The sequence below is a fragment of the Bombina bombina genome, chromosome 5, assembly GCF_027579735.1.
Source record: "Bombina bombina isolate aBomBom1 chromosome 5, aBomBom1.pri, whole genome shotgun sequence".
NCBI classification, from domain to species: Eukaryota; Metazoa; Chordata; class Amphibia; order Anura; family Bombinatoridae; genus Bombina; species Bombina bombina.
In genome coordinates this window covers 921,046,439-921,061,698 of record NC_069503.1, presented here as the reverse complement: position 1 = coordinate 921,061,698, position 15,260 = coordinate 921,046,439, and the positions used below count along the sequence as shown (strand labels likewise).

General features: G+C 38.7%; 1 protein-coding gene across 3 annotated transcripts in view; it reads right to left on the bottom strand.

The window, feature by feature from the left end:
• ADHFE1 (alcohol dehydrogenase iron containing 1) overlaps window positions 1-15,260 on the bottom strand; it is a 150,617-nt gene that overhangs the window by 82,103 nt on the left and 53,254 nt on the right. For all 3 annotated transcript variants that reach the window (XM_053715088.1, XM_053715089.1, XM_053715090.1), the window contains exon 8: window positions 3,889-3,966. In XM_053715088.1, the coding sequence (XP_053571063.1) occupies window positions 3,889-3,966 (78 nt within the window). The remainder of the gene's footprint in view (window positions 1-3,888; window positions 3,967-15,260) is intronic.

Sequence of the window (15,260 nt, the reverse complement as noted above, 5' to 3'; positions counted from 1 at the left end):
TCGCCTAGATTTAGAGTTCTGCGTTAGGGTTAAAAAGCAGCGTTAAGAGGTCCTAACACTGCTTTTTAACGCCCGCTGGTATTTAGAGTCAGCCAGGAAAGGGTCTACCGCTCACTTTCTTTCCGCGACTCGAGGCTACTGCAGATCCCCTTAGGTCAATTGTGTATCCTATCTTTTCTATGGGATTTGCCTAACGCTGGTATTACGAGTCTTGGAAAAAGTGAGCGGTAGAGCCTCTACCGACAAAACTCCAACCGCAAAAAAAAGTCTGTAGTTAAGAGCTTTACGCAGGAACATAAAGCTCTTAACTACTGTGCTATAAAGTACACTAACACCCATAAACTACCTATAAACCCCTAAACCGAGGCCCCCCCCACATCGCAAACCCTATAATAATTTTTTTTAACCCCTAATCTCCCGCTCCGGACACCGCCGCAACCTACATTATACCTATGAACCCCTAATCTGCTGCCCCTAACATCGCCGACACCTATATTATATTTATTACCCGCTAATCTAGCCCCCCCCACAATGTCGCCGCCACCTACCTACACTTATTAACCCCTAATCTGCCGACCAGACCTCACCGCCACTATAATAAATGTATTAACCCCTAAACTGCCGCACTCCCGCCTTGCAAACACTATAATAAATTGTATTAACCCCTAATCTGCCCTCCTTAACATCGTCGCCACCTACCTACAATTATTAACCCCTAATCTCCCGCCCCCAACGTCGCCGCTACTATAATAAAGTTATTAACCCCTAAACCTAAGTCTAACCCTAACCCTAACACCCCCTAACTTAAATATAATTTAAATTAAACTAACTAAATTTACGATCATTAAATAAATTAATCCTATTTAAAACTAAATACTTACCTATAAAATAAACCATAAGATAGCTACAATATAACTAATAGTTACATTGTAGCTATTTTAGGATTTATATTTATTTTACAGGCAACTTTGTATTTATTTTAACTAGCTACAATAGCTATTAAATAGTTAATAACTATTTAATAGCTACCTAGTTAAAATAATTACAAAATTACCTAAGTTACCTCACCTAAGTTACAAATACACCTAACACTACACTATCAATAAATTTATTAAATACATTACCTACAATTATCTAAACTAAAATACAATTAAATAAACTAAACTATAGAACAAAAAATAACAAACACTAAATTATAAAAAAATAAAAAGAATTACAAGAAGTTTAAACAAATTACACCTAATCTAAGCCCCCTAATAAAATAAAAAGCCCCCCAAAATAATAAAATGCCCTACCCTATTCTAAATTACAAAGTAATCAGCTCTTTTACCAGCCCTTAAAAGGGCTTTTTGCGGGGCATTGCCCCAAAGTAATCAGCTCTTTTACCTGTAAAAAAAATAAGACCCCCCCCACATTAAAACCCACCACCCACATACCCCTACTCTAACCCACCCAAACCCCCTTAAATAAACCTAACACTAACCCCCTGAAGATCTCCCTACCTTGAGTCATCTTCACCCAGCCAAGCCGAATTCTTTATCCAAGCGGAGCAAGAAGAGGTCCTCCATCCGGTAGAAGTCTTCATCCAAGCGGGGCAGAAGAGGTCTTCCATATGATTGAAGTGTTCATCCAAGCGGCATCTTCTATCTTCATCCATCCGAAGCGGAGCGGCAGCATCCTGAAGACCTCCGATGCGGAACATCCATCCTGGCCAACGACTGAACGACGAATGACGGTTCCTTTAAATGACGTCATCCAAGATGGCATCACTCGAATTCCGATTGGCTGATAGGATTCTATCAGCCAATCGGAATTAAGATAGGAAAATTCTAATTGGCTGATTCAATCAGCCAATCAGATTGAAGTTCAATCCGATTGGCTGATCCAATCAGCCAATCGGATTGACCTCGCATTCTATTGGCTGTTCCGATCAGCCAATAGAATGCGAGGTCAATCCGATTGGCTGATTGAATCAGCCAATCAGAATTTTCCTACCTTAATTCCAATTGGCTGATAGAATCCTATCAGCCAATCGGAATTCGAGGGACGCCATCTTGGATGACGTCATTTAAAGGAACCGTCATTCGTCGTTCAGTCGTCGGCCAGGATGGATGTTCCGCGTCGGAGGTCTTCAGGATGCTGCTGCTCTGCTCCGGATGGATGAAGATAGAAGATGCCGCTTGGATGAACACTTCAATCATATGGAAGACCTCTTCTGCCCCGCTTGGATGAAGACTTCTACCAGATGGAGGACCTCTTCTTGCTCCGCTTGGATGAAGAAATCGGCTCGGCTGGGTGAAGACAACTCAAGGTAGGGAGATCTTCAGGGGGTTAGTGTTAGGTTTATTTAAGGGGGGTTTGGGTGGGTTAGAGTAGGGGTATGTGGGTGGTGGGTTTTAATGTTGGGGGGGGTTGTATTTTTATTTACAGGTAAAAGAGCTGATTACTTTGGGGCAATGCCCCGCAAAAAGCCCTTTTAAGGGCTGGTAGAAGAGCTGATTACTTTGTAATTTAGAATAGGGTAGGGCATTTTATTATTTTGGGAGGCTTTTTTATTTTATTAGGGAGCTTAGATTAGGTGTAATTTGTTTAAACTTCTTGTAATTCTTTTTTATTTTCTGTAATTTAGTGTTTGTTTGTTTTTTTGTATTATAGTTTAGTTTATTTAATTGTATTTTATTTTAGCTAATTATAGGTAATTTATTTAATTCATTTATTGATAGTGTAGTGTTAGGTGTATTTGTAACCTAGGTTAGGATTTATTTTACAGGTAATTTTGTAATTATTTTAACTAGGTAGCTATTAAATAGTTATTAACTATTTAATAGCTATTGTAGCTAGTTAAAATAAATACAACGTTGCCTGTAAAATAAATATAAATCCTAAAATAGCTACAATGTAACTATTAGCTATATTGTAGCTATATTAGGGTTTATTTTATAGGTAAGTATTTAGTTTTAAATAGGAATAATTTTTAAATGATAGTAAATTTAGTTCATTTAATTTAAATTATATTTAAGTTAGGGGGGGGTTAGGGGTTAATAACTTTAATATAGTAGCGACGACGTTGGGGGCGGGAGATTAGGGTTTAATAATTGTAGGTAGGTGACGGCGATGTTAGGGAGGGCAGATTAGGGGTTAATACAATTTATTATAGTGTTTGCAAGGCGGAAGTATGGCGGTTTAGGTAGGTGGCTGCGACGTTGGGGGGGACAGATTAGGGGTTAATAAAAACAATATAGGTATCAGCGATGTTAGGGGCAGTAGATTAGGGGTTCATAGCGATAATGTAGGTTGCGGCGGTGTCCGGAGCAGCAGATTAGGGGTTAATAATAAAATGCAGGTGTCAGCGATAGCAGATTAGGGGTTAATAAGTGTAAGGTTAGGGGTGTTTAGACTTGGGGTTCATGTTAGGGTGTTAGGTGTAGACTTCGAGAGTGTTTCCCCATAGGAAACAATGGGGCTGCGTTAGGTGCTGAACGCTGCTTTTTTGCAGGTGTTAGGTTTTTTTCAGCCAGCTCAGCCCCATTGTTTCCTATGGGGAAATCATGCACAAGCACGTTTTTCCAGCCTACCGCTACCGTAAGCAGCGCTGGTATTGAGGGTTGAAGTGGAGCTAAATTATGCTCAACGCTCCCTTTTCTGAGGCTAATGCAGCCATTCAGACAATTCTAAATACCAGCGTTGTCTTAAGGGTGCGCTGGAAAAAAAAGGAGCGTTAGCACCGCGGGTCTTTACCGACAAAACTCTAAATCTAGGCGTATGAAAATAATAATAGTAATAATAGATAAGTTATCTAATAAGCTTTCAAGATGAATAGAATATACCCTATGGTCATTTTAAAAGCTGTTACTGCATGGTTTAATAATAAGCAATGTAAAAAAGAACCTGTTTTGGCTTTTAGTTCCTCATAGTCAAATATAGCTATCCCTGTGGTCTCACTTCCAGTTCCAGAGGTAGTCGGGACTGTAAAAAAAGATTCAGAATGCATTTACAAAGGTGCCATAAAGAGATCAAAATCACCTTCAGAAAAATGCCAATAGCTAACAGTAATTTGTTTTCTTATTTAGAACACAGTAATTGTCCTGCACAAAACCCCCCACCCAAAAAAACCCCCAGATAATAATTTTATCTTTTTCTGATTACAAAGATATTGTTTTGTTCTCCTGAGACATTTTGCTCTGTTCTATGGCTTATACCCATTCTTATTTGTAAAAGAGGGTTTAGTGTTTTGTAACATACATTATTTTATGTTTTTCTGCAGTGGTGCCCCAGGAGATTGTCTGTGTTGGGCCCCACATTTACACAGAGTAACTAATAGTACCGGTATTTGGCGCTGGCAATACAAGAATAGAGGATAGGTAAAGTGAAAGCCAGTTGTCCACAGTGGGGAATAGCGGAGACTGTGTGTAGTGGGTCGTTTCCCGTTAAGTGTTGCAGGAGCCCCAAATCTCCCAAATCACACAAGTCCTCCTTCTGTTAAGCCGTCTGCAGCCCATGACGTAGATGGGTATTCTCCAATCCCATCAAAGGTAAGAAAGTACTGGAATGAAAGAAAACAAACAGGCGCAGCCCAACTCAAGTGCAGTATAACTGAATAGAACAAAAGTGCGCAAGTGCAAATGACTACTTACAAGTTTTAAAATAATACAAGCAGTATAAAAAACCAATATGGTTTACAGTGGCATATATTCCGAACCAAGTGACGGATGGAAGTCTCTCCCGTATGTCTGCTCCACCTCAGCCGTTGTAAAAAAAAAAGCATCACAACCACTCATTGGTTGGAACAAAAGCCAGACACATACAAATGTGGAGCAACAAGTTGTGGCATGTGCAAATATGTAGATAGGGGCAACACTTTTATGAACTCTGGGGAAACTAAAACATTTCATATGAAATATAAATGCAACTGCAGCACAACTTATGTTGTGTATCTTCTCAGCTGCAGTTGCAATCTGATCTACATTGGCAGAACTAAAAGACACATCCGTACTAGATTCAACGAGCATGTGAATAACATCAAAAGAGGATTGAAAATGCACAGTCTCCCTGAGCATTTTAGAATACATCATGATTCAGATCCGAAAAGCCTGAAAATCAAAGTCATAAACTGGATACCCCCTAACAGATACCCCAATAGGTTACTAACTTTATGACATAGGGATTCCTTTTGGATATACCAATTAGACTATGCATCCTTTGGGATTAAACATAGAATTAGATTTACAAGCGTTTATGTAATGAACTTTTCAGGATACATTATTCTTATCCTTTCTTAATATATTATGAATTTCATATATTGCTTAGAAATTTGTCTTGTAGTACTTGATCCATATAGGATTGTGTATATATACTCATATGCAGATATATTTTAGTGTACATTTTAGCACATATTCCTAGTGATGTTTTATTTTCAACAATAGGAGTTATGTGTATTTTTCTTATTCTATTGAGTTAGTTTATCAGTTTTATATTTTATATTTTGTAACCTTTTAAAATTTGTATCATCATATACGTAACATTTTAGAGGCGTGTCACTACACGCCATTGGTTTTTATGTTAATGCATGTTTTTTTATTGGCTCTTTAAAAAGCCGTTTAGAGCCGATGATTTATTCACTCTTGAAAAAGTCTGAGCGTCCTCAGACGAAATGCATAGAGGTTCTTGTTTTGAAGGCATAAATGTGATCGCTTGGAGACATTCCCTGAAATCAGCTCTGGACTTGTTTTTACAATGGCTGAGGTGGAGCAGACATACGGCAGAGACTTCCATCCGTCACTTGGTTTGAAATATATGCCACTGTAAACCATATTGTTTTTTTATACTGCTTGTATTATTTTATATCTTGTAAGTAGCCATTTTCATGTGCGCACTTACATTCTATTAAATTATACTGCACTTGAGTCGGGCTGCACCTGTTTGTTTTTTTTCATTCCAGTACATTTACACAGAGCCCTTTTTGGCTGTTTGCAATCAGCAAAATGAAGCCAGCAGCCAGAGAGGAGAAAAGGGGTTTGCTTCTCTGTGACTATGAATCCTCTCCCCCTTGCTCAATTTGTACCAGAGGATAGGCACACCCTTCTATTTCAAGTATGGCTGCAGGTTTTTCTATCCAGCAACACTGGGACGGCCATCATGAATTTGAAAGCAACTCTATTCATTCCTTAAACTTTAAGGCCTTTTTAGCAAGAGGGGGAGGGAAACAGAGGGGCCAGGCATGATGCAGGTGGAGCTCAGACCCCACCAGGTGGGGCCCCTAGAGGTTTTGGTCCCAGTCCCAGTTTAGAACCCTTTAGTCACACCTCCGCTCTTCTGTGCAGAAATAATTTTTTTATTTCCTGTATAATATAATACACTTTTTCTCATTAAGTAGGCAATACATGGCACACATTTCTTTTAAGTGTGTATTTGCCACATCTAATGTGTACATACTAACGGCTAGAATACGAGTTGTGCGTTAGGTTTAAAAAGCAGCGTTAAGAGGTCTTAACGCTGCTTTTTAACGCCCGCTGGTATTACGAGTCTTGCAGGTACAGGTGTACCGCTCACTTTTTTGGCCAGACTTGGAAATACCGCAAATCCACTTACGTAAATGGCGTATCCTCTTTTTTTAATAGGACTTGCATAGCGCCGGTATTACGAGTCTGACAAAAAATGAGCGGTACACCCTCTTCTGTCAAGACTGGCACTGCATTTTAAAGTCAGTAGTTAAGAGTTTTACACTACAATGCCACAGCATAAAACTCTTAACTAAAGTGCTAAAAAGTACACTAACACCCATAAACTACCTATTAACCCCTAAACTGAGGCCCTCCCGCATCGCAAACACCAAAATAAAAATTTTAACCCCTAATCTGCCGAACCGGACATCGCCGCCACTACAGGGAGTGCAGAATTATTAGGCAAGTTGTATTTTTGAGGATTAATTTTATTATTGAACAACAACCATGTTCTCAATGAACCCAAAAAACTCATTAATATCAAAGCTGAATAGTTTTGGAAGTAGTTTTTTGTTTGTTTTTAGTTATAGCTATTTTAGGGGGATATCTGTGTGTGCAGGTGACTATTACTGTGCATAATTATTAGGCAACTTAACAAAAAACAAATATATACCCATTTCAATTATTTATTTTTACCAGTGAAACCAATATAACATTCAAAAACAAAACAAAAACAAATCAGTGACCAATATAGCCACCTTTCTTTGCAAGGAGACTCAAAAGCCTGCCATCCATGGATTCTGTCAGTGTTTTAATCTGTTCACCATCAACATTGCGTGCAGCAGCAACCACAGCCTCCAAGACACTGTTCAGAGAGGTGTACTGTTTTCCCTCCTTGTAAATCTCACATTTGATGATGGACCACAGGTTCTCAATGGGGTTCAGATCAGGTGAACAAGGAGGCCATGTCATTAGATTTTCTTCTTTTATACCCTTTGTTGCCAGCCACGCTGTGGAGTACTTGGACGCGTGTGATGGAGCATTGTCCTGCATGAAAATCATGTTTTTCTTGAAGGATGCAGACTTCTTCCTGTACCACTGCTTGAAGAAGGTGTCTTCCAAAAACTGGCAGTAGGACTGGGAGTTGAGCTTGACTCCATCCTCAACCCGAAAAGGCCCCACAAGCTCATCTTTGATGATACCAGCCCAAACCAGTACTCCACCTCCACCTTGCTGGCGTCTGAGTCGGACTGGAGCTCTCTGCCCTTTACCAATCCAGCCACGGGCCCATCCATCTGGCCCATCAAGACTCAATCTCATTTCATCAGTCCATAAAACCTTAGAAAAATCAGTCTTGAGATATTTCTTGGCCCAGTCTTGACGTTTCAGCTTGTGTGTCTTGTTCAGTGGCGGTCGTCTTTCTGCCTTTCTTACCTTGGCCATGTCTCTGAGTATTGCACACCTTGTGCTTTTGGGCACTCCAGTGATGTTGCAGCTCTGAAATATGGCCAAACTGGTGGCAAGTGGCATCTTGGCAGCTGCACGCTTGACTTTTCTCAGTTCATGGGCAGTTATTTTGCGCCTTGGTTTTTCCACACGCTTCTTGCGACCCTGTTGACTATTTAGAATGAAACGCTTGATTGTTCGATGATCACGCTTCAGAAGCTTTGCAATTTTAAGAGTGCTGCATCCCTCTGCAAGATATCTCACTATTTTTCACTTTTCTGAGCCTGTCAAGTCCTTCTTTTGACCCATTTTGCCAAAGGAAAGGAAGTTGCCTAATAATTATGCACACCTGATATAGGGTGTTGATGTCATTAGACCACACCCCTTCTCATTACAGAGATGCACATCACCTAATATGCTTAATTGGTAGTAGGCATTTGAGCCTATACAGCTTGGAGTAAGACAACATGCATAAAGAGGATGATGTGGTCAAAATACTCATTTGCCTAATAATTCTGCACGCCCTGTATAATAAACATATTAACCCATAAACCGCCGCACTCCCGCCTCGCAAACATTAGTTAAATATTATTAATCCCTAACATTGCCGACACCTACCTACATTTATTAACAACTAATCTGCCGCCACTATACTAAAGTTATTAAACCCTAAATTTAAGTCTAACCCTAACACCCCCTAACTTAAATATAATTAAAATAAATCTAAATAAAAATTCCTATCATTAACTAAATAATTCCTATTTAAAACTAAATACTTACCTATAAAATAAACCCTAAGCTAGCTACAATATAACTAATAGTTACATTGTAGCTAGCTTAGGGTTTATTTTTATTTTAAAGTTTGTATTTATGTTAACTAGGTAGAATAGTTATTAAATAGCTATTAACTATTTAATAACTACCTAGCTAAAATAAATACAAAGTTACCTGTAAAATAAAACCTAACCTAAGTTACAATTACACCTAACACTACACTATAATTAAATTATTTCCCTAAATTAAATACAATTAAATAAAAGTATCTAAAGTAAAAAAAACCCCACTAAATTACAGAAAATAATAAACAAATTACAAGATTTTTAAACTAATTACACCTAATCTAGTCCACCTAACAAAATAAAAAAGCCCCCCCAAAATAAAAAAGCCCTACCCTACTCTAAATTACAAATAGCCCTTAAAAGGGCCTTTTGCTGGGCATTGTCCTAAAGTAATCAGCTCTTTAACCTGTAAAAAAAATTACAAATCTCCCCCAACATTAAAACCCACCACCCACACAACCAACCCTACTCTAAAACCCACCCAATGCCCCCTTAAAAAACCTAACACTAACCCCTTGAAGATCACCTTACCGGGAGAAGTCTTCATCCAACAGGGCCGAACTCCTCAACGAAGCCAGGAGAAGTCTTCATCCAAGCAAGGCGAAGTGGCCCTCCAGACGGGCAGAAGTCTTCATCCAGACGGCATCTTCTATCTTCATCCATCCGGCGCGGAGCGGGTTCATCTTCAAGACAACCGACGCGGAGCATCCTCTTCATCCGACGGCTAAGACTGAATGAAGGTCCCTTTAAATGACGTCATCCAAGATGGCGTCCCTTCAATTCCGATTGGCTGATAGAATTCTATCAGCCAATCGGAATTAAGGTCGAAAAAATCCTATTGGCTGATGCAATCAGCCAATAGGATTGAGCTCGCATTCTATTGACTGATTGGAACAGCCAATAGAATGCCAGCTCAATCCTATTGGCTGATTGCATCAGCCAATAGGATTTTTTCTACCTTAATTCCGATTGGCTGATAGAATTTTGTATTTAATTTAGGGAAATAATTTAATTATAGTGTAGTGCTAGGTGTAATTGTAACTTAGGTTAGGTTTTATTTTACAGGTAACTTTGTATTTATTTTAGCTAGGTAGTTATTAAATAGTTAATAACTATTTAATAACTATTCTACCTAGTTAAAATAAATACAAACTTGCCTGTAAAATAAAAATAAATCCTAAACTAGCTACAATGTAACTACTAGTTATATTGTATCTAGCTTAGGGTTTATTTTATAGGTAAGTATTTAGTTTTAAATAGGAATTATTTAGTTAATGATAGGAATTTTTATTTAGATTTCTTTTAATTATATTTAAGTTAGGGGGTGTTAGGTTTAAAGTAAGACTTAGGTTTAGGGGTTAATACATTTAGTATAGTGGCGGCGATGTTGGGGGCAGCAGATTAGGGGTTAATAAATGTAGGTAGGTGTCGGCGATGTTAGGGCCAGCAGATTAGGGGTTAATAATATTTAACTAATGTTTGCGATGCGGGAGTGCGGCGGTTTAGGGGTTAATATGTTTATTATAGTGGCGGCGACGTTGGGGGCGGCAGATTAGGGGTTAATAAGTGTAGGTAGGTGGCGGCGACATTGGGGGCGGCAGAGTAGGGGTTAATAAATATAATGTAGGGTTCAGCGATGTTGGGGGCAGCAGATTAGGGGTTCATAAATATAATGTAGATGGCGGCGGTGTCCGGAGCGGCAGATTAGGGGTTAATAATTATAATGTAGGTGTCGGAGATGTCGGTGGCGGCAGATTAGGGGTTAATAAGTGTAAGATTAGGGCTGTTTAGACTCGGGGTTCATGTTAGGGTGTTAGGTGTAGACATAAAATGTATTTCCCCATAGGAATCAATGGGGCTGCGTTAAGGAGCTTTACGCTGCTTTTTTGCAGGTGTTAGACTTTTTTTCAGCCGGCTCTCCCCTTTGATTCCTATGGGGAAATCGTGCACGAGCACGTTACACCAGCTCACCGCTAACGTAAGCAGCGCTGGTATTGGAGTGCGGTAATGAGCAAACTTTTGCTCAACGCTCACTTCTTGTCTGGTTTGTAAAAACTCGTAATACCAGCGCTGTCTGTAAGTGAGCGGTGAGAATAAACTGCTCGTTAGCACTGCACAGCCTCTAAGGCAAAACTCGTAATCTAGGTGATAGTATGATACACTCACAAGAAGGGCATAGTATGAGTATTCAGCATTAGAATTTTGCTTTTCCTGGCTGCGTCATAAGCTACAATGCTATTAAAGCATGTATTTGTGAACTCAACCAATGACAGATACAATGTCGATGGATATATATCAAAAGGGAGTTTGGCTATACAAAATTTCTTGAATTGCTTAAACCTTATATGAAGGATTAGTGTGCAGGCCCTTAAATATTACATATATATTGAGTTTATAGATAGAGAAAGTAGAAACTATGGCCTAGATTACGAGTTTTGTGTTAGAGGCTATGCGGTGCTAACGAGCAGTTTTCTCTCACCGCTCACTTACCTACAGCGCTGGTATTACAGGTTTTCAGAAACCCGGCGTTAAAAAACAAGAAGTGTGCGTTGAGCAAAATTTTGCTCATTACCGCACTCCAATACCAGTGCTGCTTAAGTCAGTGGTGAGCTGGTCATACGTGCTCGTGCACGATTTCCCCATACGAATCAACGGGGAGAGCCGGCTGAGAAAAAGTCTAACACCTGCAAAAAAGCAGCGTAAAACTCACTAACGCAGCCCCATTGATTCCTATGGGGAAATAAAATTTATGTTTACACCTAACACCCTAACATGAACCCTGAGTCTAAATACCCCTAATCTTCCACTTATTAACCCTAATCTGCGGCCCCCGACATTGCCACCACCTACATTATATTTATTAACCCCTAATCTGCCGCTCTGGACACCGCCGCCACCTACATTATATGTATTAACCCCTAATCTGCTGCCCCCAACATCGCCGACACTACATACTATTTAGTAGCCCCTAATCTGCCGCCCCAATGTCGCCGCAACCTACCTACACTTATTAACCACTAATCTGCTGCCCCCAACATCGCCGACACCTACATACTATTTATTAACCCCTAATCTGCCTCCCCCAACGTCGCCACCACTATAATAAAGTTATTAACCCCCAAATCTAAGTCTAACCCTAACACCCCTTAACTTAAATATAATTTAAATAAATCTAAAGAAAATTACTATCATTAATTTTTAATATTATTAATTAACATTATTCCTATTTAAAACTAAATACTTACCTATAAAATAAACCCTAAGCTAGCTACAATATAACTAATAGTTACATTGTAGCTAGCTTAGGGTTTATTTTTATTTTACAGGCAAGTTTGTATTTATTTTAACTAGGTAGAATAGTTATTAAATAGTTATTAACTATTTATTAACTACCTAGTTAAAATAAATACAAATTTACCTGTTAAAATAAAACCTAACCTAAGTTACACTAACACCTAACACTACACTATAATTAAATAAATTAACTAAATTAAATACAATTACCTAAATTAAATTAAATTAGCAAAAAACACACTAAATTACAGAAAACAATAAACAAATTACAGATATTTAAACTTATTACACCTAATCTAATAGCCCTATCAAAATAAAAAGCCCCCCTAAAATAAAAAAACCCTAGCCTAAACTAAACAAACAATAGCCCTTAAAAGGGCCTTTTGCGGGGCATTGCCCCAAAGTAATCAGCTCTTTTACCTGTAAAAAAAAATACAAACAGCCCCCCCAACAGTAAAACCCACAACCCACACAACCAACCCCCCAAATAAAATACTATCTAAAAAAACCTAAGCTCCCCATTGCCCTGAAAAGGGCATTTGGATGGGCATTGCCCTTAAAAGGGCAGTTAGCTCTTTTGCAGGCCCAAACCCTAACCTAAAAATAAAACCCACCCAATACACCATTAAAAAAACACTAACCCCCTGAAGATCGACTTACCGGGAGAAGTCTTCATCCATGCCAGGCCGAAGTCCTCAACGAAGCCGGGAGAAGTCTTCATCCAAGCCGGGTGAAGTGGTCCTCCAGACAGGCAGAAGTCTTCATCCAGACGGCATCTTCTATCCTCTATCTTCATCCATCCAGCGTGGAGCGGATCCATCCTCAAGACATCCGACGCGGAGCATCCTCTTCATCCGAGGACTGAAGATGAATGAAGGTACCTTTAAGTGACGTCATCCAAGATGGCGCCCCTTAGCTTCCGATTGGCTGATAGAATTCTATCAGCCAATCGGAATTAAGGTAGAAAAAATCCTATTGGCTGATGCAATCAGCCAATAGGATTGAACTTCAATCCTATTGGGTGATCCAATCAGCCAATAGGATTAAGCTCGCATTCTATTGGCTGATTGGAACAAGTAGCTGGAATAAAAATGATGTGCTACCTTCTCTATCTATAAATTCAATATATATACAATGTCGATGACCTGGAAATATCATATACTGTTTTAGGTAGTTTACTAATTCAAATATTAGCTGGCTATTCAGATGGTTTGAAATGCCATCCAGAAGATCGCTCAATCTGCATATCAAGTTTTTAAACTGCCTAGTCTAATGAATTGGAATGTGACCAATGTTTGATATATTCCCCTATAAATTTGAAAGTTTATTTATAAGTTTATTTATAAGTCTAACTTAACTGAATAAGAGACAGAGAGATCTACCATAATGCTAAATAAATAATCCTCTAGGACTTAGCGCTCTACAAATAACTGATAATAATAATAAATAATGCTGCTTATGTTAAATATATCAACTGACTAAACCCTACTTCATTTTTTTCAGCGATTACTACAAAGTGTACTCATGAGTGTGTTCCTCAAGGACTAATTTGCAGGTTATGAAACAAACTTGATGGCCAAAAGTAATGTCATCCAATAAGCACTTGTGAAGTTGTGATTTTAAAATATCATAATAAATTAACTTCAAGTGAAGTTGTCCACTTGGTCCTACTCTGTGAATTTCAGTTAGTTAACCCCTTAATGACCACAGCACTTTTCCATTTTCTGTCCGTTTGGGACCAAGGCTATTTTTACATTTTTGAGGTGTTTGTGTTTAGCTGTAATTTTCCTCTTACTCATTTACTGTACCCACACATATTATATACCGTTTTTCTCGCCATTAAATGGACTTTCTAAAGATACTATTATTTTCATCATATCTTATAATTTACTATAAAAGAAATTATAAAATATGAGGAAAAAATGGAAAAAAACACACTTTTTCTAACTTTGACCCCCAAAATCTGTTACACATCTACAACCACCAAAAAACACCCATGCTAAATAGTTTCTAAATTTTGTCCTGATTTTAGAAATACCCAATGTTTACATGTTCTTTGCTTTTTTGTAAACTATAGGGCCATAAATACAAGTAGAACTTTGCTATTTCCAAACCATTTCTTTTCAAAATTAGCGACAGTTACATTAGAACACTGATATCTTTCAGGAATCTCTGAATAGCCATTGACATGTATATATATTTTTTTAGTAGACAACCCAAAGTATTGATCTAGGCCCATTTTGGTATATTTCATGCCACCATTTCACCGCCAAATGCAATCAAATACAAAAAAAATCGTTCACTTTTCACAAATTTTTTCACAAACTTTTGGTTTCTAACTTAAATTATTTACAAACAGCTTGTGCAATTATGGCATAAATGGTTGTAAATTCTTCTCTGGGATCCCCTTTGTTCAGAAATAGCAGACATATATGACTTTGGCGTTGCTTTTTGGTAATTAGAAGGCCGCTAAATGCCACTGCGCACCACACGTGTATTATGCCCAGCAGTGAAGGGGTTAATTAGGGAGCATGTAGGGAGCTTTTTGGGGTAGTTTTAGCTTTAGTGTAGTGTAGTAGACAACCCCAAGTATTGATCTAGGCCAATTTTGGTATATTTCATGCCACCATTTCACCGCCAAATGCGATCAAATTAAAAAAAACGTTAATTTTTTCTCAATTTTAGGTTTCTCACTGAAATTATTTACAAACAGCTTGTGCAATTATGGCACAAATGGTTGTAAATGCTTCTCTGGGATCCCCTTTGCTCAGAAATAGCAGACATATATGGCTTTGGCATTGATTTTTGGTAATTAGAAGGCCTCTAAATGCCGCTGCGCATCACACGTGTATTATGGCTAGCAGTGAAGGGGTTAATTATGTAGCTTGTAGGGAGCTTGCAGGATTAATTTTAGCTTTAGTGTAGAGCTCAGCCTCCCACCTGAAACATCAGACCCCCTGATCCCTCCCAAACAGCTCTCTTCCCTCCCCCACCCCACAATTGTCCCCGCCATCTTAAGTACTGGCAGAAACTCTGCCAGTACTAAAATAAAAGGTATTTGGCCCTTTTTTTTAAAAAAAAAAGCATATTTACATATGCTGATGTGTAGGATCCCCCCTTAGACCCCAACCTCACTGATCCCCCACCAAACAGCTCTCTAACCCTTCCCCTCTGCCTTAATGGGCGCCATCTTGGGTACTGGCAGCTGTCTGCCAGTACCCAGTTTTGTAAAAAAATGTGC